Source organism: Castor canadensis, chromosome 3, assembly GCF_047511655.1.
Source record: "Castor canadensis chromosome 3, mCasCan1.hap1v2, whole genome shotgun sequence".
In the NCBI taxonomy this organism is placed as follows: domain Eukaryota; kingdom Metazoa; phylum Chordata; class Mammalia; order Rodentia; family Castoridae; genus Castor; species Castor canadensis.
In genome coordinates, this window is record NC_133388.1 from 154,558,618 (window position 1) to 154,585,445 (window position 26,828).

The 26,828-nt window shown below is 34.0% G+C and overlaps 1 protein-coding gene across 8 annotated transcripts in view; it reads right to left on the minus strand.

Moving 5' to 3' along the window:
- Triqk (triple QxxK/R motif containing) overlaps positions 1 to 26,828 on the minus strand; it is an 88,990-nt gene that overhangs the window by 34,731 nt on the left and 27,431 nt on the right. For 3 of the 8 annotated variants that reach the window (XM_074068836.1, XM_074068835.1, XM_074068838.1), the window contains one exon: positions 1,041 to 1,119. In XM_074068836.1, the coding sequence (XP_073924937.1) occupies positions 1,041 to 1,101 (61 nt within the window). In that variant the 5' untranslated portion in view covers positions 1,102 to 1,119. Of the gene's footprint in view, positions 1 to 1,040; positions 1,123 to 3,786; positions 4,016 to 26,828 lie in introns of all 8 variants that reach the window. The other 5 variants (XR_012446355.1, XM_074068833.1, XM_074068834.1 and 2 more) reach the window with 3 other exon arrangements.

Sequence of the window (26,828 nt, forward strand, 5' to 3'; positions counted from 1 at the left end):
TCAACAGAACTAATTTTTTGAAGTGGACAATGGATCAGAATACATATTATTCTAAAGATAAAAATGGCCAACATTTTTATTTTCTGACTTGTATTGTAATTCTTTATTCTTCAATTTCTTAGAGAGGTTTTTTAAATGAATTTTTTATTCTTTCATTTCTAAAGGAAAAAAGTGGGTAGAGGTGAGAGGGAGTATGCAAACAAAGTGGTTGTTGGTAGAGAGAAAGTTGCCTTTTTGCTTCTAACTGGTTTCAAATTCATTACATTTTCATCAAAGCATATGGTTGTTGGACACTCACCCTCTAAAATTTGAGTCTTTCCTTATGTTCCAGCATGTGAATAACCTTTTTATAAATACCCCATACGTACTTATAAAAAAGAAAACATGCACCTAGAGTGCAAAGTAAAGCAGATGAACTTCCTATCATCTTTCGGTGCTGGTTAGAGAGCTTTTCTGGCCACCATTTCTCCAAGGAACTCTCTCTTCAAGCATTCAGTGTACACAGGGGAGTCCTAATTTCATCTCCAAAGTCTTGTATCTGGTTTCCCGTGAGCCCTCAATTATGACCCCTGAAAAGCTCCCTTACTTCTTTTTAAGCTCAGTTCTACATAGAAGATAGCATTAGTTAGAACTTTATTCAGAATATTTTAGTGGAGAATTATGAGATAATCAAAGTATTGCCATTATGAGCCAATAGAATTAATAGATTTACATGTGTAAAAAAGAGTGATTTAATACATGACATATTAACTGTAGCAAAGCATCTAGCAAAGCATCTTACCTAAAGAATAATAAAACTTATTTTGGCTTTACTGAATTAATAAAATTATAAAAACACTGAAAATTCACAAGTACTTGAAGTGCACCTCTTTACTGGTAAGCAAGGCTGCATTTCCTTTTTACTCCTAAAGAAACTATAAAGTCCTTTTTATTCATATATTTCATATGCATTAGAGAAAATGTATTTCTTAATATAATACATAATTGCCTTTTTCTTGATCTTAATTCACAAGAGTATATCAAAGGAATTCATTGCTTACCAATTTGCTTTCTGTACTGATCAACAGGAAGTTTTATAGTGGAAGCATCTTTTCTACCCATCTTTGATCTCCAAAATGCCTGCTGAAAAGAAAGAAAACAATTATAATGAAATCCTTTAAAAAGACTATCTGCAAATATCAAGACTAATTTATTCCTCAAGTTCATGTTTAAAGCAATGGGTAAAAATGCCTTTGACTTATTCCCATTAGATAGCCACAAAAAAACAAAATTTCCTCAAAAAATTATCAAGTATACAATTTCTAGCAATTAAATTCCTCAATCATTTGTTCAGTTACATTCATCTTATGGAGATGTGGTGAACACATATAAGACTGTTGTTGTATTGACGGATTGTATCGTGTTAAAGTATGAAAAATTGTTGAAATAAGTATTAGCTAGTGTCTGTTAGGACTTAGAAACCAGCCGAAGTATGACAGGCTGACATGCTAATAAGCCAAACCTAAGGTGGTGGCTGATATGCAAACAAGCTAACCCTAAGGTGACAGTGCAGATAATCGGGGTGGTGAGGTCACCACAGGGTATATAAGCTCAGGCCAGAACCCAAAACCTCGCTCGTCTCCTCGCCCACCGGAGACCACACGGTCAGAATCCATCCCGAGGCCCTGACGTGGAGGTAGCTGCCGCTTGTGAGCATGACCCTGGGTGTTGCCAGCGAACCGTGAAACTGGACCTGCACCAAAGGCGGCTGTGAGGATTCCCTGGGATGCAGATACGACACCCTCATCAGCTGAGAAGACGTCGCACGATGAGCGAGACTTGGGGGAAGGCCTGAGTAATTCCTGGCTGGCTAGGGTAGTCAGGCATTATGGTCCATAGGAAAGTGCCGTGTGAATTTGTTTGAATAAAATCCCTGTTCTCTGAAATAAAAGTCTCCTGAGTACTGTCTCTCTGTACTCAATTGAACAAATAAGCGCTTGTGACAGGAGAACTATCAACACTCAATTAAACCACACTGCTAGGGAATATTATTAGCAAAGGTGAAAGCATGGACAGAGGTTAGGGCTGTAGGCATGTTCTGGGTAGCATGCCTCTTTCCAATTACCTATCATTTTGCACAAAAAAAGAAAAGCTAACGTTTTAGTCTCAGATAACTTGAACTTTATTTTTTAAAGTATGATATATGCAGCCAAAGTGAGTAGATTTTGGTTCTAGTTCCACCCCTCTTAATGTAAACAGTAAAAAATGCTACCATTTATTACTGTTTTCATGCTTATTACATTATATTCCATTTTCTTTAATACTCAACATATCTTTCAAATCTAATTATTCTGAATATAAATATTTCAGCACAGACTATAATCCGCTCACAAAATCTATATTCTCATTTTATTACTTGCACAGGCTATATTTCTTAGCTTTAATTCAAATATATAATTGAGTTCTTCTCAAAGGAAAAATGAATGGAAATGATGCATCACTTTCAAGCACAAACAAAAAAATCTGCCAGAATGGGAAGAGACATCCCAGTACTTTCCTGTGTCTACACAAATCTGAAACAAAAGATCAAGTATATGGCTGCAGGGAGAAGTGGTTGCAATGGCTTGGAAAGGCAAAGGAAGACAACAGTAAAGTGTAGACAGCTAGAGATCAGGTGATACCCAGAAAAAGTGGTAGCACTCACTATTAACCAAGCCAGAAATATGACAGGCTTTCTCAAGTCCATTTATTTGATTTTCAGATCCAGCCAGTTAACAGAACCATGAAAAACATGGACAGAGATCTGGAAAATAATGTTTTTGGTGGCTAAACTACTAAGAGGCACCCATAAAGAAGTAGTGAGAAAAAACATTGAAAGAGGAAGTTAAGCCAAGAAGAACAGTGCTACAGAAAGTGAAGCTGGAGATAACAGTTAGCTGTGTGAAGTGCTGTGGAGAATTCATTTTTGCCGAGGGTTACACGGTGCCCACTGGATTTTGCATTTGGGAAGCCATAAGTGACCATCCCTGAAATAATTCTTGTGGAGGAATTTAGTTCAGAAATTACTCCCAAGGAACCAAATAGTGAATGGGAGCAGAGAGACAAAGTACTGGACCTGAAGATGGTGGTGTAGAGACACCCAGCAGATGCCTGTGTCTGCAGGAATCTCAATTAAATATCAGTTGTATGGTTACAAGAAGAGGTGAGTGGTGTGGAAAGGCAAGCGAGAGCAATACTCAACAGTAGGCATTTAGAGACTAGGTGAAATCCAGAAATATTAAACTTTAGATTTATAAAAGAAACTAACATAAGCACTGAGCAAAATGGTAAAGAAAGGAGAAAATCGCCCCAAAGGGGGTATCAGCAAAAGAGAAAAGGAAAGCCTTGGGGAGCTCCAAAGGCACAAAAAGGGACAGAAATATAGTTCAATACAGGAGATCTGCATCCAGCACAGCAAGTACATGCCACAGAAGAAAAGGACCCATGCACTTCCTAGGGTTCTCACGGTGCCATGGAGGGAAATCATCTTAAGAAATGTCTTGCAGTCAAACTCAGCCAGGAGAGCAGAAGACCCTGCATTTCAGTGTCTCCAAACCTTTCTCCCCTGGCTAAGAGAACAACTGATTAGACTCAGATTTGCAGAGAGAGATTTACTTGGGTAGGAAGTGCAAGCTCCACTGCAGAAAGAGGCTGAGGGTGAATACATGTGGGAGTTGCAGCCCCAGTTCTGGTGAGAGAGACTAGCAGAGTGTGAAGATGAGTAGAGAGAATAAGGACAGAGAACTGAGTAGTCAGGGTACAGAGGACCATTCAGAGCACTGTCTTGTCCCACTGCCATAGAATGCTTTAGTCTGATTGCTTTGTTCACTCCCAGAGGCTGGAGAATTTTGTGATGAAGCAGATGCTGCTCAGGAGATTCTCATTAACTTGGATAGGCAGAGAACTTATGGTATGAAGGAATGTCCAACTGGGGGGTCCTCAGGCTCAGCTGGAGGAGCACTTTGAAGCAGCTTCTGTTCTTCCTGCATAAGCAGGCCTGCATACAGAAAACCAATGACAGGAGTTCAGCTCAGCAGAAAAGGCAGGATGAGGCTCACCCTGCTAACGATGCTTACTAGCCTAACTTATATGGATTTCAGATAGTAAAATGGCCCATAACAAGTACAGTGAAAAGATAAGACTGGCAGAGGGTGGAAGAAGCACTTTCATCCTCTTCTCAGCAAGGAAGAAACATTTCCAGGTGGGTTTTTGTTGCTTCTTTTCTTTTCTTTTTTTAATGTTTTGTTTTTAACTGTATTTGTTTTATTATATTGTCCCTATTATTTTTATACCTTAAGCCTATATATTTTTGCTCTCTGTTACCTTGCTTCTTCTCTTTTGTTTTTCTTTCTGCATCCCCCTTTCTTTTGATTACCTAAATATTAGTACCTTTAGCTTTCATAATTTTGAAGTACTAGCTTATTCAATATGTATCCTGGTTTCTATCTTTTTGTAGTTGATGCTTCCAATTTTTTTGCTACACTTAAATATCTGGTTGGTTTTTGAATTGTTATTTTTGATACTGCCGTCTACTTTCTCTCCTCTGAGCAATATGGGGTTCTTGACCCCAAGACCAGGCTGGCAACTAAGAAGACCTCCATAAAAACTGAAAGACAGCCATACAAACAGTTGTGAAAATCATAAGGTAAACATAGGAAATATGAAGAAAACAAGGCACAATGACTCCTCTAAAAGCTTGTAACTCCTCAATAACTGAATCCAAATATAGTGAAATGGTTGTAGGATAAAGAATGCAAAAGTCTAGCTTTAAAAATGATCAGTGACCTCATAGAGGATTCAAACCATCAGATAAATGAAGTACAGAAAGTTAATTCAAGACCTAGATAAAAACAGATGCTAAATAGATAAGAAAATATCCTTTCCATGTCACTTTACTATTAAATCCCAAGAATACAGACAAAGAAAAACTACTGAAAGCTATAAGAGAAAAAAAAACTAATTTACAAAGGCAAGTTCACCAGAATTACATTAAACCTATTAGCAAAAACCTAATTGCCAGGAAATCATGAAAAAACATATTTCAAGCCCTGAGAATAAATACCTGACAACTAAGATTACTATAGCCAGCAACATTTGCCTTTAAAATCAAAGGCAAAATAACACCTTCCAAGACAAGTACAAACTAAAGCAATTCATGACCACTCATCACATTGCAGAAGATATTTAAAGGAATAATACACAGACTGAGGGAAACATTCATAAACTTGAGAGCTCATGAAAGAATAAATTTCATAAGAGGAACAAGTTAACAAATGTGAATGAGGAAAGACTCAAATAAGTTCAACTCATTCAACCAGAAAATTTCTAACATGAATAAGGGAGAAAGAAAAGAACAGAGTGCTCAAATCAACCAGAAAAAAAAAACCCAAAAAATTACAGTAATCATCAAAAATATTTTTCAATAATAACCTTAAATTCAAATGGTCTTAACTCTCAAATTAAAAGATGCAGCCTATCTGACTGGATTAAATAGCAAAATCCAACTATATGTTGACTGCAAGAAACACAACTCTCTGGCAAAGACAAACACATAGTCTGAAAGTGAAAGAATGGAAAATGATGTAACAAGCAAGTGGAATCTGACAGTAAGCTGAAGTAAGTATACTCATACATGAGTATAGACTTCAAGCCGAAATTAATCAGAAGAGATAAAAAAGGTATCCACATTTTAAATATATATTTACCAACTATTGGTACACCCAATTTGTAAAAACAAACACTACTGGACATAAAGAGATAGATCAGTCATGATATAAGGATAGTGTGTGACTTCATTACCTACTTTTGACAATAGATAGATCGATCATCTAGACAAAAAAAAAAAAGATCAACCAAGAATAAAACTGCATCATAAATAAAATGGACTTAACATGTTGACACCTACAGAATATTCCATCCAACTGGATGAAATATGCATTATACTCAGTAGCTCATCGAACTTTCTACAAAAGAGAATATATTTTAGACCATAAGCAAGTCTTAACAAATATTTTCAAAAGTAATAATTTATTGTACCTTTTCAGAGCATAACCAAATAAAAGTAGAATTCAATAGCAAGAAGAACTATATAAAAATATGGAAATTTAACAACACATTTTTAAGTGATTGATATGTCATTTAAGAAATCAGGAGGGGTGGAATTTAAAAATTCCTAAAATTGAATTAAAATTAAAACACAACTCACCAGAACCTTTGGAATACAGTCAAGGCAGTTGGTTCCAAGAGGGAAGCTTATAGCCATGGATGTCCACATATAAAAATCAGAGATATCTCAGATAAATAATGTAATAATGTACTGTAAGTTCTCAAAAAATCAAGAACAAGCCAAACACAAAATAAGTAGGGGAAAAATTTTTTGACAGAAACTAATAGAGATTAAAAGACTAATACACAGAATCAATGAAAGTTGCTTTTTTGAAAAGATAAAATAAGATTGACCAACCTTTAGCCTAACTAACCAAAAGAAAGAGAGAAAAGAGAGAAATTCATAAAATTAGGAATGAAAAGAAGGATATTACAAAAATACCACTGAAATTTGGAGTATCATGGCTAATATTTTGAAAACTTAAATCCCAATAAGTGAGAAAATCTAGAAGAAATGGATAAATATCTGGACATATACGACCTACCAAAATTGAACCAAGAGAATATAAACAATCTAAACAGACTGCTGCCAAACTTATTCTACTAAGCAAGTAGATACCAGGTAAGGACAAACCAGATAAGGACATAACAAAAAAAGAACATTATAGACCAGTTTCACTGGTGAACCTAGATGCAAAAATTCTCAATAAAATACTTGCAACCTAAATTCAACAACATATTTAAAAGACCAAGCACCATGACCAAGTCACTTTCTTTCCTGGGATTCAAAGGTACTTCAACATATGCAAATCAGTAAGTGTAAAGCAGCACATAAATAAAATGAAGGTCAAAAAAATCACATGATTATCTCAACTCACACAGAAAATGTCTGTGACAACAGACAATAGAAGGACTATACCTCAACATAATAAAGGCCATGTATGACAAGTCTACTGCCAATATCATATTAAATGGGAAGAAAATGAAACCATTTCCTCTAAAGCCAGGAGCAAGACAAAATAGTGTGTACTCTCTTAATTTAGTGCTTGAATTCTTGGCAAGAACAGTAAGGCATGAGAAAGAAATAAAAGGGATACAAACAAGAAAGGAAGAAGTCAAATTATCACCATTTGCAGATAAGATCTCATAATTAAAACACTGTAAGATTCTACTGGAAAATCCTTAGATCTGATAAACACTTTCAGAAAAGTAGCAGGATACAAGTCAACATATGAAAATCAGTAGATTTTTCTATAAAACAACAATGAGCATGTTGAGAAAAAGAGAAAGCAGGAAAACAATTCATTTACAATTGCCTCAAACAAACAAACAAACAAAAAAGAAGATCCTAGGAATGAAACTAAAAAGCAAAAGACCTCTACAATTAAAATTATCAAACACTGAAGATACTGAAGACACAATAAAATGAAAAGACTACTCATATTCATTGATCAGCAAAATTAGTATTGTGAAAATGCCTCTGTTATTAAAATCAATTTACAAATTCAATGAAATCCTAATCAATATTCCAGTGACATACTTCACAGAAACAGAAAAACAATCCCCAAATTCATATGGAAGCACAAAACACTATGAATAGCCAATGCAACCCTGAGTAAAAAAAAAAAATAATAATAATAATGGACACATCCCAATAACTAACTTCAAATTATACTAAAGTCACAGTAAAACAAACAAACACTGAAAAAAAATATGGTACTGGCACCAAAACAGGCATGCAGCTCAATGGAATGGAATAGAGAACCCAGAAATAAGCCCATAGAGCTACAGCCATCTGATTTGCAACAAAGGTGCCAAAAAAATACAGCTTCCTTCAACAGACGGTGTTGGGAAAAATGGGTATCCACATGTAGAAAACTGGATTCATATCTCTCACTCTGTACAAAAAGCATTTCAAACTGTATTAATGGCTTTAATGTAAGACATGAATCTTTAAACTACTAGAGATATAAGCACATACAATAATGTTCTGAGTAGGACTCACAGTTCAGGAAACAATAGCATCAAATTAAAATAGTTCTGCACAGAAAACAATTATCAGAGAGAAGAGACAGCCTACAGAATGAGATGAAACAGAGTGCCATTCAGTCACAAGGAAGAAAAAAATTATGTCATTTGTAGGAAAATGGGTGGAATCAGAGGTCATCATGTTAAATAAAATAATTCCAACTTACAAAAGACAAATGCTGCCTGTTTTCTCTCTATATTTAAAAAAAAAGCATGAAAGTTGAAGGAGAATTACTGAGAAGACGTTAGAGACCAGTGCTAGTGGGGAGGTGGACAAAAAGGTAGTATGGAAGGTGAATATGATAAAGTACACATTATTTATGTATATAAAAACTTCATATACATATGAAACCCATTATTTTGTACAATCAACATAATCTAAGAAAAACCTCCCATAAGTAATCCTTTATTCTCTTTTCCCATTCTAACTGGATAGAATGAGAAAAGCCCCAGACAAACCTTGAAAGAACATTTGTAGATACACAGAAACATGGTCAGGTTGGGAAGACAGTATTCTCACTAACTTATTTACCACCCTAGTCCCTTATTATGAGAAAGGAATAAAATTATATTATAAATAAGGTATATGTACTTGTGGGGTGTACTTATTATATATATACATCAGTGTTTGCTAAAGCAATAAAAACACTGGTGTCTGGAAGTTCTCATTGTTTTTAATGACATGCTATAATAAAGGGATAAAGTCAGGCAAAAGTGATGAGTTCACAAACAAAAATATAAGAGAACAGTAAATCCTAATTATAAGGGACTAATGAGGCTGGAAAAGCCCAATTTTGAAAGGGCAAAAAGTACAAAAGCACATTAAATTTCTCAGCTAAGAAGGGAGACAAAGAACAGATTAAGGGTGCTACTCTCTCACCTAAGCATATTATTTCATATTACCTCAAAATAGATATCATTAAATAAAAGGAGAGAAGCAATGGGGTCCTGAAGCAAGAAAGAAAGCAGATATGAGAATTATATAAAGGAAAAAAATTACACTGCTATTACTGGCACACAGAACTCAGTAGAAATGGTAAGAAAATTAGTAAAAACAGAGAGAACTACATATTCCAAGAAAGCAGAAACTTTGTGTAAAAAAACTCTGTGAATGAAAACCAAGTCTAGGACCTCTACACTTAAACCAACAGATAACTCTCAAGGAAGGCAAACTCTATATAGTTAATATCTACCTTATATGTGACCAAGAAGGAAGAACCATCCAAAGGGTAGAACCATTGAGACTAATAGACAAAGGAGTTCCTTTACAGAGTATAATTAGGATCTAAGCAAGAAGTTTTATAGGTGAGGCTGGAAAAGGGCAGGTAAATTTCATAGACTGTAAACCTCAGTGACACACAATCTAACTTGAATGATAGGACTGTGCATTGGTTTTAAATCCTTGGTTTTGAACCAGATGTGGGAAATGAGCAACTCTATTACGTTCTCATTTCTGGGGAGGCAGGAAAAGGGTATATATGGCTATTTTAGGGCCTAAAAGGAGAATACTAGCAAACACTGTTGACTGCTCACTAAAACATGTTTTTCTTTTCTTCACTGGGCAGACCTGAATACTTTTTCCCACCCTCCTTTGATGCCAGTTGTGAGCATCCAATGAATGTAAGTGAATTAATGTGTGCAGCTTTCAGAACTGACCTGTAGAGACTGTTGTACTCTCCATGAAATGGAGATGACATCTAGGTTAACATAGGAAATGATGTGATAAAAGATTACAGACCCAATGACAGCCTAGATCTTGAATGAGTGCAAGTAAGAAAGATATCCAACTAACCTGTTTTTCATTTTCTTTCTACTGTGATAACAAAAAATAAACCTGCAGCATTTGAACCACTATACATTTTTTACTCTTGTCTCCATATAAACTGATGCAATTATCAAACTGCAATTTTCCTTATGAGGATTAATAAGAGTCTCAAATGCTAACTAGTTTTGAGATCAAACTACATTGTTTATCTGTAATATATTCTACCAGAGATAGTTAACCATGATCCCATCCAACACAGTAAAGGCCATCTCCAACTTAGTGATTTCTTCTCAGGTGTAAGAAAAGTACAAGTTCTGGTAAAACACTATTTTTAAATTATAATAATCACATTTATAGTATTATAGTGATAGGGAGGAATGTAAAATATATACAGACAACAGAAAGTCAAAGTCTTCATGTATAATAAACAATGTTGTTATATCTAATACAACATAACCTTAAAATTTCATAAATGAAACCAAGATATCACCTGATTCTATAGTTCAACTTGTTATAATTCAGAACATTAAAAATGATGCTATCAAGTATCATAATGTCAATAGATATATTATAATTTATTCATATAGCAATTCCATTTGCATAGTGTTTGCATTTATTAATTATAAAGTACAGTCATTATTTTAATCTTAATTGTGTGGGGATAGAACAGGTATCACTTCATTTTAGGAGATGTTTCAATTAATAAAAAGACAAAATAATATTGCCTCTCAATTAAGTTTTGTTATTTGCTTTTATAAAATATGCTTAAATTTATAAGGAAAAAAAAGTTACTACAGATGTCTGACAAAATGGTTAATCACTGTGTTTCCTGTTTACTTCATGATCATTACACCAATATTCCAATCCAGACAACGTTGTAGAGGCCAGAATTTTATTCACTCATTACCTATGGAAAATAAAAAAGTAAGGGATTCATTAAGCATATCTTTTCACTAAAGGAAATTAAATTTTACTTATTTATAAATGTGCTTTACATAACAAAATTATAACAAAAAAGCTAAAGAACCTAAACTTTTGTGAGGGCTTATACTATATAAACAGAAATATTTTATATGTATTAATAATGTGTGAATATAAAATATTAAACGATTTTCAATTAGAGATATGAGAGACTGGTTTTCAATTTTTGTTCCTAATTATTTTAGCAATTTCTAATATTAATTGAAATTTCAAAAATTCAACTTTATTCTTGTCTTTGAAATTGATATATTCTTTAAGCAAAATAAAATTACCAAATGATAAAATTAAAAAAAATTCCTATAGAGAACAAAGTATGAAAATGACTTACATTTGGTTAGTTGCAACAAACACAAGAAGGTGAAAAACCCTTTACTTTTCAATAAAGCACCTGAGGCTATTTTAAGTTATCTAAAGAGATGTCCATTCATCTGTAGGATGGAAACTGTCAGTGCTTCAGTCATCTAGAACCTCTAAAACATTTTGACTTTTCTTTGTTCTTCAAAGCCTTGTGGTAATCATTTCATTTCTATTGCTTTGATGGTTAGATATCAAATTCCCAAGAAATCCAGGGAGACATTAGCACATACAGCCACAATTTCTAATAAGATAGCTATTTGCATACAAGATCAGCCACAATTTAAAATGTGTTGTGATAGATGTAGAAAGGGAATAATGGATTTATATTAGCATGTACAATATCAAGACTGTTTTCACAATTTAATTCCTTAGAGATTATGTCTCATCACTTTCTTTTATAAAGAACACTGCATTCCCCAAGGAACTAACTTGCTGAGACCCAGCTAAACTAAAATATGGATTAATAAGATAGTATTTATTATTTATGAATTTTGCTGTAGGAATGGTTTCAGATTAAATCATCAGAGAAGTTTAACAATCTTGAAACTTGTTAACACATATTTAAGGAAGAAAGAATGCTAATTCCATTTAAAACCTAAATTGCATATTTAAAATAATTCACAGTTAATTTTTTAGTTAATTAAAACTTTACACTCTAGAACTTTTAAGATTAAAGATATTTTTATTTTTAGTATGCTTTCCTAACCTGAATCAAAACAGTAACTTTGCCACATGCACTTTTACACATCGTATGTAAACTTTAAAAAACGGTAGTATTTTATTCAATCACCTTTGAACTAAGTTATTTTATTTTTCATTTATAGCTTTTATATGAACTCCAGAAAGAACAAGAAATAAGAAACCCAAAGCCTTCACATACGTCTCTGCTTCCAGAAAAATCATTAAACCCAGATTGTGACATTTAAATACATATCAAAACGTAGGTTATTAAAAGATTTAACCCATGACCACAGAAAAAATAATTTGTCTCAATTCTTAAGACTGAAAGAAAGACCCTCACCTAAGAAAATTCTTAAACGTCGAGTGAGAATTAAGAACAATTTTTGGTATGATAAAATCAAAACAGAAACAATCACAAAAATGAAACCTTCTGCTGGATGCTCAGGATGGATTAGTGAACAAAGAAGACATTTGTTCCTGACCTTATGACACATTCTCTGTTTCCCAAGTATTCAAAATCAAAATTGTTCATGCAATTAGCACACTTGGACCATCCAAATGATGACACCTTTCCTAAAGGAAAAGTCCTTATCATAAAGAACCATTAATGATCTGAGTTTTTCATGTGTTCTCTCTTCACGTTCCACTGTACTATCAAATTTTGTTTTTAGTCCATGATACCAGCAATCTCATTCTATTGTTCATGAACTTACTCATGCTTTTCAGTTTGCTTTAAATCCTATCAATCCCTCCTTACATTTTAATAAAGCATGCCAGGGTCATCTCCAACTTAGACCTTGCTGAAGAGGAATAATTCATTACTACACAGTTAATTTTTCACTTAGGTTAATGAAAAAGATAGATAATTTAAAAGGCTACTAGGGTAAAGTAGAAAAATCTTCATTATTATGATACAGAAATTCACATTATAATGCTAATTATTCCAACAAATTAATTGATTTTATTAGATATATTTGTGTATGTATGTATGTATTTGCCAGTACTGGGGTTTGAACCAAGGATCTCATGCTTGGTAGGCAGGTGCTCTGACACTAGAGCCACACCTCCAGACTTTTGTGCTTTAATTATTTTTCTGACAGGGTCTCTCCTAGGACCCAGCCTGGACTGTGATCCTTTTACCTATGCTTATAGCCTGCATGGTATTACAGAGTGTGTCATCATGCCCACTTGTTTGTTGAGATAAGGTAATGCTAACTTTTTGCCTGGGCTGGCCTTGAACTGTGATCCTCCCTATCTCCATTTCCCAAGTAACTGGGATTACAGGTGTGGGCCACCACATCTGGTAATTTTATTTATTACGATTAATTGATAACATAATAAGTAAATATAACAGATCATCCCTCAGTATGCATGAAGAATTGCTTCCGTGACCGACCCCCTGCAAGGCCAAAGTCCCCTGATGCTCAAGTCTCTTAAAAAATGGTATAATTTTTGCATATAAACTAAGTATACTATGAAATGATCTCTAGATTTCTTATAATCACTAAAACAATATAAATGTCATGAAAATTGTTGTGCTTTATTGTTAAGGGAATAATGACAGGAAAAATCTATAAATGTTCAGAACAGACACAATTTCTTTTTTTGAATATTTTGTATGTGTGGTTGTTTGAATCGAGATGTGCAAACTCTGGATATGGACCCCTTGTATACAGTGGGCTTATTACATTGAGACAAGTCATTACAGGAAGGAATATGTCTAGCACCTGTGGCTCATTCCTATAATCCTAGCTACTCAGAAGGCAGAGATCAGAAGGATGGTGGTTCAAAGCCAGCCTCTGGCAAACAATGCACAAGACCCTATCTTGAAAATACTCTATGGGCTGGTGGAGTAGCTCAAGATGGTGGAGCGCCTGCCTAGAAAGAGTGAGGCCCTGAGCTCAAGCCCATACCACAAAAAAAAGCCAAGAAAGAACAAATTCTTGTAGAAAACTAGACAGCTAAGCAGTGATTTCTAAACTTTTCAAAGGTCAGAATGACCATTTCACCTTAAATTTGTCAACTTAATTTCATTTATAGCTGTAAAATATGTCTAAAAACTTGAATATGTGAAAAGATGACTTTCCAAATCCTTTGAAAACATTAATATAAAACTTGTAATTAGCCAGGCACTGGGGCTCACATCTGTAATCCTAGCTACTCAGGAGGCAGAGATCAGAAGGATTGCATTTCCAAGCCTATCTGGGCAAATAGTTCACAGGACCCTGTCTCAAAAATACCTAACATAAAAAGGTCTGGTGGAGTGGCTCAAGGAATAGGCCCTGAGTTCAAGTCGTAGTACTGCAAAAAAAAAAAAACCCTCATAATTAACTACAGAATAGCTATTTCTGTGAGCTCAAAAGATCATGCTCTAGGAAAGATATCTTAGTTTGGGGACACATCAGTTAAACAATGAACCTAAAATAAATAAAATAAATATTACTATAACTACACTATTTTCTCACAAAAAACAACATAAGACAACAACAAAAAAGAACTCAATCCCAATCTTACACCACACACAATTGAAGACGATCACAGATGTTAACAAAAAAAGTTAAAATGATAACTCTACTAGAGCAAAAGATTCTATTTTTAACTGTGGAGATGTGAATAATTATTAGAAAATCACAAATGACATGAACCATAAAAAGAAAAAAAGGATGAAATGCACTATGTCCAAATTACTTTTGGCCCATCAAAGATACTAGTAAAAACTAGGTGTGTTACAGACAGGGAGCATTCATAATACATCTGTCATACAGAATACATATAGAATGTAAAAAATACAAGATATACAAACCAAGTTTTTCATAAAGGGTAGAAAAAGTTTGAATAGAAACGTCACCAGACAATACACAAATGACAAGTAAGTACATTTTAAAAGTTCTTAACACCAATTGCACCAAAATGCTAATTAAAATCAGAACAAAGATATACACCCACTGGAATGCTTCAAATAAAAAAGATTTCATACACAAGATATTGGAGAGGATATGCAGCAAGTGAAACTGCTGGTTGGAGAATAAAACCATACAACCACTTCAGAATATTATTTGGCAGCTCTTTACCAAATTAACTCCTAATCTAGGGGCATAAACACATATGGCCACAAAAACATTTTGTACAAGAATGATCACAGTAGTTTATTCACAATATCCAAAGGTTGGAAACAGCCCCAATGTAGATCAACAGAAGAATGGACAGACTGTGGTTTATTCATACTGGGTAACTACACAGGAAAAACAAAACAGATGAAAACAAATGATAATGTATAGAAGTGGAGATAAACCTCAAAAAAATATTATGCTGACTGGAAGAAGTGATGGCTTTTTTGAACCCAAATTAATTTGGCACTCATCAGTTTCATTTGCCCTGGTAGCATCATTTGACAAGGGTGATATCTGGCACATACACCTTAAAATTCTTATTTCCTCTGGGCTAAAGAATAGGTAAGAGTTGAGAAAGTAGAGATGGGAAATGTAGACAATTCTATTACAAAATAAATATATGGAAAGAGAGGAAATGGGGTTCAAAGAGGCTTTTTGTTATTATTATTATTTGTTTTCTTGAGACTTGGCTTGGTTCTGAATAAAGACAGAAATTTGAGTCAGTCTAAATAACAACTAAAAGGAGCTGGTAGAAAGTGAAGGGATAATGATAACAGGAAAAAAAGTAAAAATGACATTACCAAGTAAATAGGAAGGGACAGAATAATCATTGCCAACTTTAATAGGAAAAGGAAAAAAACAATGGTTTAAACACACACACATACACAGGCTTGAAACTAAACAAAAGTAGAGAGAGTTTTGGCAGCTCTTCTTTTACTATGAAGTAAGAGGCAATCAATGCAAAGGAACTAATGCAGAAACTTTAAAGTGACAGAGACCAATAGGAGAAGGGGACCGGGAACTAGAGAAAAGGTTAGTTTGAGAAGAATTAATTTAGAAGGTAACACACATGTACAGGAAAGCAATGCAAGTAAACTCCCTGTATAGCTATCCTTATCTCAACTAGCAAAAACCCTTGGTCCTTCCTATTATTGCTTATACTGTCTCTTCAACAAAATTAGAGATAAGGGCAAAATAGTTTCTGCCTGGTAGCGAGGGGGGGGGGAAATGGATGGGGTGGGGGGTAAGGGGAAGAAATGACCCAAACATTGTATGCACATATGAATAAAAGGAAAAAAAGAGGCAAGATTATCTTCTTATTGTGAAAAGGAAGGTAGAAAGTTTGGAGATTTCAGAGCAGAGACTGAAACTGATGTGGTGGAGGACTATGAACAGTTATATAAAGAAAACAAGCTTGATGAGAACTACTAAGATATCAAATGGATTTAGTAACCATGAATCTATGAGAGTACTGGACTACATAATTGCAAATAATGTATTTCTTTCTGAGAGTTCAGCTACTCAAGTGCTGGAGTAGAGAAAGATAGTTAGATAAAGCAAAGTTTAGGTTTTTCCAGGTGAGCATATAGAAGAAGAGAAATCCAAAACAAAAAGTTTAGGATAGTAAAAAGAGTGAAGTGATACACCATGGTAGCTAAAGCTAGAGAAGGAAGTAAAGATAGCAGAGGTTTAGAGCTAATCAAAAAGACCCATCTTGATTTAAAAGTTCTAATGAGGCCAAACAACTGAACTTTGGAGAAAAACATAATAAAATATTGGGCATAAAAGAACAAAAGGTTCTTTTACTAAGATGAACTAAAGACTTTTAATAGAGAGTATGAGGAGATTAATGTAATTATTATTGAGATGGAGCAGGTTTTGGTCCCAGGTGACTAAAGGAGAAGAAAAACAGTATGGCAAATGAATTAAGGAACTAAGAGATCAGGATAATACTTGGATTATATATAAATAGTGAAGGTGCCACAAGGGTGGCAGGATTTGGATTTAGGCACCAAAAGAGACTATGAATTAGGAAGAATGAGGATAGACCTGGATGTCCATGCAGTAAAGAGATATGTAGACAGCACTAATGTCAAATGGAGTGAACCACTAAGGAGCTAGGTTTTTTGTTTGTTTGTTTGTTTGACTTGTCTTGCTTGTATTTATATGAATGGAAAGGTAAATGATCCAAATAATAACCAATCTCTTGATTCACAGGTGTGTGAATCAAGTTAAAGAAAAAACAGTCTCTGTTTAAAAAGGCTTCAGGGCAATGAAATCTATTAGAAGAATCAAGTAAAACTTAAAAGGTAAAAATGAAGTGCTTGAGGATGGATGGAGTTCATGAGTATATAAAAAATATAGGGAGGAAAGGAAATATCAGGAGACTGTTCTATTAAAAACAAGTCATAGCATAATATGGGGCATAAGTGTTCACAGGAAAACATATGACCAAACTGGTGATATTGGAAAGTCAGTAATGAAAACAGGAAAGTATAATATCTTGAACTAGCTTTATCTCAAAACTACATTTAATGCTAGAGCCTCTCAATAATCAGCAGTGGCCTGTTCAAATGTGGAAATCGCTGTCACTGTGGGAAAGGACAGCTGGCTGGAATTCAGCACTTCAGAGGAAAGCCTCAGATCTCAAGAGTTTGGTTAGGCAAACCTATTCACTAGGGCAACTAGAAGCTTTAGCTAGCATTTGTCAAAATATGACCATTCATCACCCAGCATCAGTCTTCTGGAGTTCTCATTAAAGTGAAAATGCCTGGACCCCATCACTGTGCTAGAGAACCAGAGTCTTAGTGACTGAGATCCACAGATTTCCCAGACAATTGTTACAACCATTAAATTTGAGAACTGTGCTGTTCCTTTTAAACAAGCTCACAGTAGTTTGAATGCCAACATTTGTGAAACATCATTGAAAGTAGATGTGAGGCTAGAGCAGGGACCATGAGATTCTCCTGCCTCTGTGGAGGATGGCTAAGCCTGGCTAGGGCAACATGACAAACTGGAAGTTTTAATGACCAACTGACTTGATTTATTTTTGATAGGCTTTTTAATGAAAGCAACAGGAAGCAATCAAATGGTTTCTTGCAGGAAGGTAATTAAATCAGATACTTTTAATTAAGATTAGAAAACTTGAGAAGTTCTGAGATACTTAATAGACTAGAAAAGGAGAAGAAAAAAAACTAGCTAAGTTCCAAAAGACACTAGAGAGCAACACAGCAAGTAGGAAAAAAGTAAGACCTGGTATCATTTGGACTTTCTAGAATTTGGAAACAACCTAAATAGTAGCATGAAGCAGAGGAAAAACTACTTTTCAACTTAAATGATAACTAATTAAAACACAAAAATCCATCGGTCAGTTGCAGTGGCTCACACTTATAATCCCAACTACTCAGGAAGCAGAAATCACAGCCATTGTCATTAAAGGCCATATAGATCAAAAAATTATCAAGAACCTATCTCAACAAACAGTCCAGGCATGGTGTTCCATACCTATAATCCCAGCTATGAGGAACTATGAGGGAGGCATAGATAAGTAGATCGCAGTCCTAGGCCAGACCCAGGTAAAAATGTGAGACCTTTTCTGAAAAATAAACAAAAGCAAAAAGGTTTGAAGTATGGCTCAACTGGTAGAACACCTAAGCAAAAATATAACCAAAAAACAAAAATATGAAGTCCAAAGCCTCACTCTCTGGGGAAAGGCCAAGGATGCAGCATTTTCAACAAGCACCGTTTCCTGCGAGTTTTCAAACTCAGGTGGTTGTGGGTATTACTTGGCAAAATATTGGGCTACACAGATGGTAACGTCATTAACAGAAATAGGTAACATAGAAGGAGGTATAGAGTAGGTGGTGAGGTGAGGGAGTGTTAAAAATCTACACGATAAAATGTTTATAACTGCCATAAGAAAACTATGCACTTATTTTTCCTAAAACCTAACAATTCGTTGATTCAAACATAATTGTATCACACATCGCTCAGCCCCTGCCAAATACTATCCACAAATATTTTACTTACTTTTATTTTAATGCCTTTTTAATGCACAGATTGTTATGGCATCTGGACACATGACATACTTGAAAACAACACATTAAATTTATACTACCCAGAATAGACAAAAAGCTGCCTTGCATGTACCATCAACAACACTCATCACTGGAGGAGGTGGGTGCTGCATTAGCTGGATCCCATGGAATTACATTGTAAATTCTGAACTTTTCACAAATATAAAAGGAGAAGGCACTTCAAATCTGAGAGGACACTAAAGGGATAGAATTTTTAATAATAAGTGACCATTTCCTCAAGTAGGAAATGATCATTACAATTCACCAAGGTTTTACTTCAGCAAACAGGAAATGCACTTCAGTTAATTGCTTGTATTGTATTTGCAAAAGAGATGTGTTAGTTGAGCTAGGATTGGTCCATGATACCTACTGTGAACTTACAGCTATCAAATTAAAAATGTATTAATCACACAAATTACACTATCTGTTAAATAAAGTCTATTTCTATTTTTCATGTAAACTCCTCTTTAAAAAAGTTTCTAAAGGCTAGGATAATTTTGTACAAAATAAATAACCCTGGAACTTAACAAAGTCACACAGCTTCCCTTCTCAAACAATTCCTGAACTCCTTTCTACTTTAAAAACCTAGTATATATGAGCATATGTACTTGGTAGAAAGTAGTTATTTTCTTGCCTAGAAATATATCTTTGCATATTAAGATAGCCTTAATATATAATACTATGTAATTTTTAAACATCTATCTTTTAAGTGCAATGAAAGATAAATTCGCTGAAGTACGCTTAATCTAAGTATATAGGGGAAAACAAACACCTCAAGGAAACCATCACAATGCCCTTTATGCTTATTTTGTTTCTAGTAGTTTCATAATTTTGCGTCACTTATTTTAAAACTACTTTATTGGTAAGAATATGTGAAACATATAAAACTAGCATATATTCAATTATATAGAAGTTACATTAAAAGACTCATTATATTGAAGTCTCATGTGATTTTATCATTACCACTTCAGCAGTATAAAAATCTCTCAAACTGGTAGTTTTCAAACAAATTGTGGTATTAAAACATATTTACAAACTATAATGTGAATTACATGCTTATAAAGCAACCAAATTATGCTACTAGAAAACTACAATAATGAGTACTGAGCTTACAAAATTGAGAAAACAATGTGGACAAGGTTAATGAAAAGAAGCACTGAGTTATAATTAATATAACTCGACTATAGAAAAATAGAGAAAAACAAAAAGTATAAAACTAAAAAGCACAATTAATTAAATATTTCTGTTACAAGCAATTGATAGAGAATTTTTCAGATATGAACCAAAATACAAATGAGAAAAGAAAAAATGTACTTTGTACCACATTTTCTATCTTCCATTCCCTCTTCCCAAAGTACTACTTTATCAAATGTGCCATGCTGTTCATAAGACATTTCATTAAAAAAGATGTGAAAGTGCTGCTTGCTAATGACAGTTGACCTTTTTAATTTACATGCAAAGGAAGAAATAAAGAAACTAGCAAATGAAAAGTACAGAAAATGCAGATTTGAAATAAATTGTTCAAAAGAGTAACACTCCAACTTCCACCAAGGTTATAGACAACAAAGATTGAATGACTTTAACTGCAAATTTTCTACAAACTATGGCTAAAATAAAGTAATCAGAACTGTGGTTACATAAGTGCTGCTCAGTTTGTAAAAACCCTCTTTCTATACCAATATGTTTTATACATGTTGCTGTATGTATTATATGTCAATAAAAAGTATGAAAAAATGAATGAAACCAAAGTAATGCTTGGAGTAAACCTAAATTAGAAAAGACAAAAGATCAAAAAATAATCAGCTAGAATGAAAGCACAAGGAAAGGAAGTATAAAGCCCCTCACCTTATAAGGACTAATACAATGAACTAAAACTAATAAATAATGAAATAGAAAACAGAGATTCCAAAGAAATGATCAACACAGGCTAATAATAACATGAAACAAGGTTTTATTATAATAGAATAAGAAAAATCTACAAACAGTATTAGGAATGAAAAAGGAAACATGAATAAATGTTATACAGAAATTAACATTATTTAACAGGAGGACTCCATGAAAAACTCTTTGTCAATAAATTTGAAAAGTAAAACACATATTTCTTAAAAAGCATACATCAATAGCAGCAGAAAATGGCACAGGTTGAGTGAAATTGAATAGAATGATAAGTATTAAAAGGAACAATATTTCATCTTTTATACATCAAAAAGATAAACTTGACTCTTATAGATTATAAAGGAATTATGATAACAATAAAGAATGGGAAAACTTAGGAGGACAATTGGGAACATTAATTTAGAAACACCCTAAAATGCTCATACATTCAAGTAACAGATCATTTATTTGGCATCTGGTTTAGAGGGATGGTATAATGTGGTAAGCCAATATAGATAAAGCTATGTGTCATAGGGAAATCACAAAATGGACACATTTCCACCCTTAACAAACTCATGGTATACTGAGGGAAACAATCCTTTTCATTGACAAGAATGAAATAATGTAACTGTGAAAGAACTAATGTAAGGGATTCTTGAGTCCTACAGTCCAGTAAATTGTCAGAGAAAGGACTGCCAGGAAGAGGAATCAGCAAAGAGAAAGAACATTGTCATAAATGAAAGGGACTAGTCCAAAAGGCAAAATGAGTTTTCATTGACTTAAAAAGTTTTAGAAAGCTAACCCATGCATGTTGGAACACATGCCAATGGTACTAATTTAAGTGACTATAGATTTTTACACAGAAGGACCATCTATTATCAATTACCTGTATGTATTTAGAAAAACATTCTTTGCATCTATAAGCATATATATATATAATTACAAAAACAGTAATGCTATCACATTTTATACACTATTTAAATCTGAATGTTTTTAACTAAAATGTAGTATGAAAGTTATCATGTATATTACCCAAAAGAATAGTTTTGTTACAGCTTCTATTTACATTTTCTGTGTTTTCTAACTGATAATCTTAGCATTTGTGATTATTTTCCTGCTTATTCTATACCTTTGTGAAATATATTAAGATTCCTATTTCTTATGATGGTATGTAGTGAGTCACTGATAGGAATAATGATACACATTTACTTTTATTCACTTCCATTCCTTCTCATTTAAGTTTAAGTTTATTAATGTAGATTATTAGGTCTGCTTTTTATTTTTTGCAGTACTGGAGTAAGAACTTGGTATTTTGCACTTGTGAGGCAAATACTCACCACTTTAGTCACACCCCAGTCCTTTTTGCTTTAGATGTTTTGTTTTTTGGGTTTTTTAAAATAGGTTCTTGTGCTTTTTGTCCAGGCACCCAGCCAGCCTCGGAGCCCTCAGACTGTGATGCTCCTACCTATACCTATACCTATACCTGTGCACTGGCAATGTTGTAATGGGTTGGTTGTGGGGGGGGGTCTTGTAAACTTTTTGCCAGTGTTGGCCTTGAACTGTGATACTCTGATGTCTACTTCCTGTATAGTGGGATGACAGGTATGCGGCCCTAGACTCAGCTTCTTAGTTCTTTGTATCTACTTTTTTTCTCCTCTCTATTTAGTCAGTGTTCTAATGTAGAGGGGTATAGCAGTGAGCAAAGAAAGAAAAAAAATCTCATGGAATTTATATTACAGTGTCAAGAGACAGACAATATATAAACTTAGCATTTATTATGTCATAAGATCTATGGAAATAATACAAAGGTAATAGGAAATATCAGCAGGAAGAAGACAGATTCTAATTTTAAATAGATTGGTCAGAGAAGGACTCTGTGATAACTTTGTTTCCTCAGAGAAAAACCTCCTCTTCTCCCCCTAGTAGAGGAGCTAGTCTACCTAACTCTCCGGGGTCAAAATGCAGGGGCTAGGAACCTACATATTCAGAAGGCAGATGTTTATTTACCCTCTACCTTTATTTTTTTATTGCTGTGCTGTGTGGAGGTACATTGTGGCATTTAATAAAATTCTAACAATGTATCAAACATATCATACTTGAATTTGCCCCATCCATTGCTCTCCTTTATCCCCCCTTCCATTCCTGGAATAGTTTCAACAGGTATCATTTTTGCATTTACATACATGTGCACACAGTTTTTACAACATGTTCCCTCTCCTACTCCTTTTCCCTGCTACCTCCCACCCCCCCACACTGGTACAACCCCACCCCTGAGCAGGACCTGTTCCACCCTCCTATTCTCTGATCATGTAAATGAAAAAGAAAAAAATTACACAGTTAATATTTTAATATTTACCTTTAAAAAGATATATGAGCACAAAAAAAAAAAACCCTAACTGGCAAGACTAGGTGGTTATACAGGTACGTTCTATTAAGTGTTCAAGGAATAGATGATCCCTATGACAAGCTACATCACATATAAAATAATAAGCTATTTTGAAGCCTACAAATAGGCACAGCACTAAGCTATCCACTTCATGAAGCTAACAGATCTGTGTGTGTGTGTGTGTGTGTGTGTGTGTGTGTGTGTGTGTGTGTGGTACTGGAGTTTGAACTCAGGGCCTCACACTTGCTAGGCAGATGCTCTACCATTTGAATCACACCTCCAGCTGTTAAATGAATTTTTAAATGAGAACAAACAAGGACAATATAAGAATGCCCTTACAAGCAAATCTTATTCATGAACAAAGATATGACAATCCTGAAATTATAGTAGAAAACCAAATTCATTATATATGATCATAATCACAAATTTGCTCTGATCAAGTTGAGCTAATTTTAAGAAATGCAAAGATAACAACATTAAATAATATATTAATAATATTCTCTATGCTACCTAATTGAAAGTGGAAAAACTAAGACCTCAACAACTCTATAAAAATGTTACACTTAATACCCATTCATTCTTAAAGGGAGAGAGGAGAAATGAACAAGTGGAGGAAAGAAGGACGGGAGGCAAAAAACAGTAAGGAAGGAGCAAAGAAATTTGTAGTAACAGAAAAGAATATTTTACTCTGTTGACAGGTAGGCAAACATACAAACGTCCTTAATAGAAAAAAAAAAGCCTTCCTTTCAGAATCATAAACAAGTCAAAGATGGTCATTGTACTGAGAAATCTAGGTAGCATAGTAAAATAAGCAGGGAAAGAACATTGGGACTGAGAGAAAAAACTGAACACTTAATTCAAAATAAAATGACTTGTGACTTAATTCAAAATAAAATGACTTATATTCAGGTAAGGTGAGAAACCACAAGCACATTATTAGAAGTTATACAAAACTATTGTAAGAGCTCAGAAAGTTTATTCCATATAAAGTTCAAATACAAAAAAATCATAATTGGGTGCCAGTGGATCACACCTGTAATCATAGCTGCTTGGGAGGCTCAGATCTGGAAGATCACAGTTCAAGGCCATCCCAGGCAAGCAGTTATCAAGATCTTATCTCTGAAACAATCAGAAAAAAAATCATAATTTACTGTAACAACAAAGTCTATAGAGTATATAAATACTATGAATATTCTTCCTGGGTACAGAAATCTAGGATCACAACTATTATCCCAGGGTACTTGAAAGAGATACTCCTTCATCTTCTGACTGGGATAGTTTTATAAGCCTTCAAACTTTAAGATTATACATTTTATGCTAAAATATTTTGTTGAGAAAGAAAGGAAATATTCAAGGTTCAAAAGTGATCTGAGACATATATATATATACCCATATACAGATATACATATATCTATATATATAGAGAGAGAGATGTCTGTGTAATTATATATATAATATATATATAGTGTGTAATGATTATCACAATCACATCAGCATACCCATCACCATTTATTTTAAATTTATTTCCAGTTCATAGTCCCCCTTTGCTCTCATTAGTTTTATTTTTTTTTTTTCATTATTGTTTTGATGTGCTTTGGTGTTTGTTTTGCCTGGTTGGAGTTGCCTGCACTTCTTAGATCTATGGTTTTGTAGTTTTCATCAAATTTAGAAAAAAAATTTCCTATGATTTCTTCAAGTATTTCCCCCCTACACCATTCTAGGACTTTTAACACACATATGTGAGTCACTGACATTATCTAATAAGTCTATTTGAGGGGGGTAATCATTTTCTCTGTGTCTTTCATTTTGTCTTAAATTTTTTGCAGTATCTTCACGTATAGCAATCTTGTTTTCTGTGGTGTCTAAACTGCTACGCACAACATCCAATGAAATTTTTAATTCAGAAATTGTATTTTTCATCATTAGAAGTTCCTTGATTCTAACACCTTCCATTTTCTATGTTAATTTTTCCTTTACTTATTTAAAACTACTTATACCTGGTCAAATTTCTTTTTTTTCTGGTCAAATTTCCTAATGGATGTTCCATCAAATCTGTCACTAACATATCTGTTTCTATTGACAGGTTTTTCTACTGGCTAGGGATCACATTTCTCTGCTTTGTATCATGTCTACTACTTTTATGGGATAATATAAAGACTGCAACTTTACATTGTTAAATATTTAAATTTATTTTACTTCTTTGAAATACTTTGGACTTCTTGTTGGGAGGAAGAGAAGACAGTTAAGATCACTTTGATCAGGTTTTATTTGTTTGTCTAGGTTCACTCCAGGGAAAGAACAACCCCACTTCTAAAGCATTATCCTGAAGCATTATTCCCACTGAGTCTCAACTAAATGTCATGGCTGATCTTGAGGACACAACATCCTGACTGGTGCAAACCTTAATATCTCCTTACCCTATGTGAGCCCACAGAGTCATTCCATATAAAACTACATATCCATGCTATTGCCTGCCATAGAGCATTTTATACCACAAATCCAGGTTTTAGTATGGAACAAAGACTCAAAAATGCAGATTCTGATGTTCTGGGATTTCAAGGTTCCCTCCAGAGTTCTGCTCTACAATATACAACCCCTCAGTTTTCCCAAACTCCAACCTCTATCACCTACATTCAGCAAGGCTTTTGGGCTCTGTTTGGGATCCTCCTCTCTATGTAATTCCAAGAAGAAAGCCAGGGAGATTGCGGGGCTTACCTTATTTGCTCATCTTATCTCAGGAACCACAATTCTATGTTGTGTGTTGTCCAAGGTTTAAGAACACCTACGTGTATGTGTTTGTTCAATATATTCTACATAATTTGTCATTGTTAGCTTTTTACAGTAGGCACAGTCTTGCCCTAGTAACTCCATTATGATAGAAGAAGGAATATTAATTTGTATTTGTAATTTTATTGTTTAATTTTGGAAGTCAGACAAAGATCACATCTCTTTTTTGGTTGTCTATTTGCTTGTTTTGTTTATTTGAGATAGGGACTCACTATGTAGCTCAGGCTGGCCTTGAATTTATGGTTTTCCTGTCTTAGCCTTCCAAGTGTTGGGATTACAAACAGGTGCCACCACACCAGGCATGACTTTTGAAAATTAAATGTTTCATTATTAAACAGTTTATATGCTTATCCACATACAATTGATTTGATACAAATTTATTTGATCATATATAAATGTGTTTAATTTACTCATTTAATCAACCACAGTATTTAGACAGCTACTATTTTTCTTCATAATTAAGATTTTTTCAAAAGGCAATTAAAATAAAGTCCCAGAGATCAACATCTAGTTTGAAGGAAGAAAATCTGGGACCATTTAAGCATGATAAAAACCATGGAACTTAGCTAAATTTAAGAGATATGAATACACCTAAATCTGGAATGAGAGTCATAAAAAAAAGCAATGGAACTTACCTTAGAGATATAAAAAGAAGGACCTTAATGTAAATGGTCAATAAAATAGATTTATTTAAGATGATACAATCAGAAAATTAGAAGGAACCTCAGAGATTAATAAATCCATTTGTTTTTAATCTTTATATCTTGGCCAGTACAACAAGCCTTATCAAAGAATCTTATTTCAACCCTGCCCAGACATTGCTGATAACAAAACAAATAACAAGATCTTTCTCTAAGGGATGGTGGAATGCTTCAAGT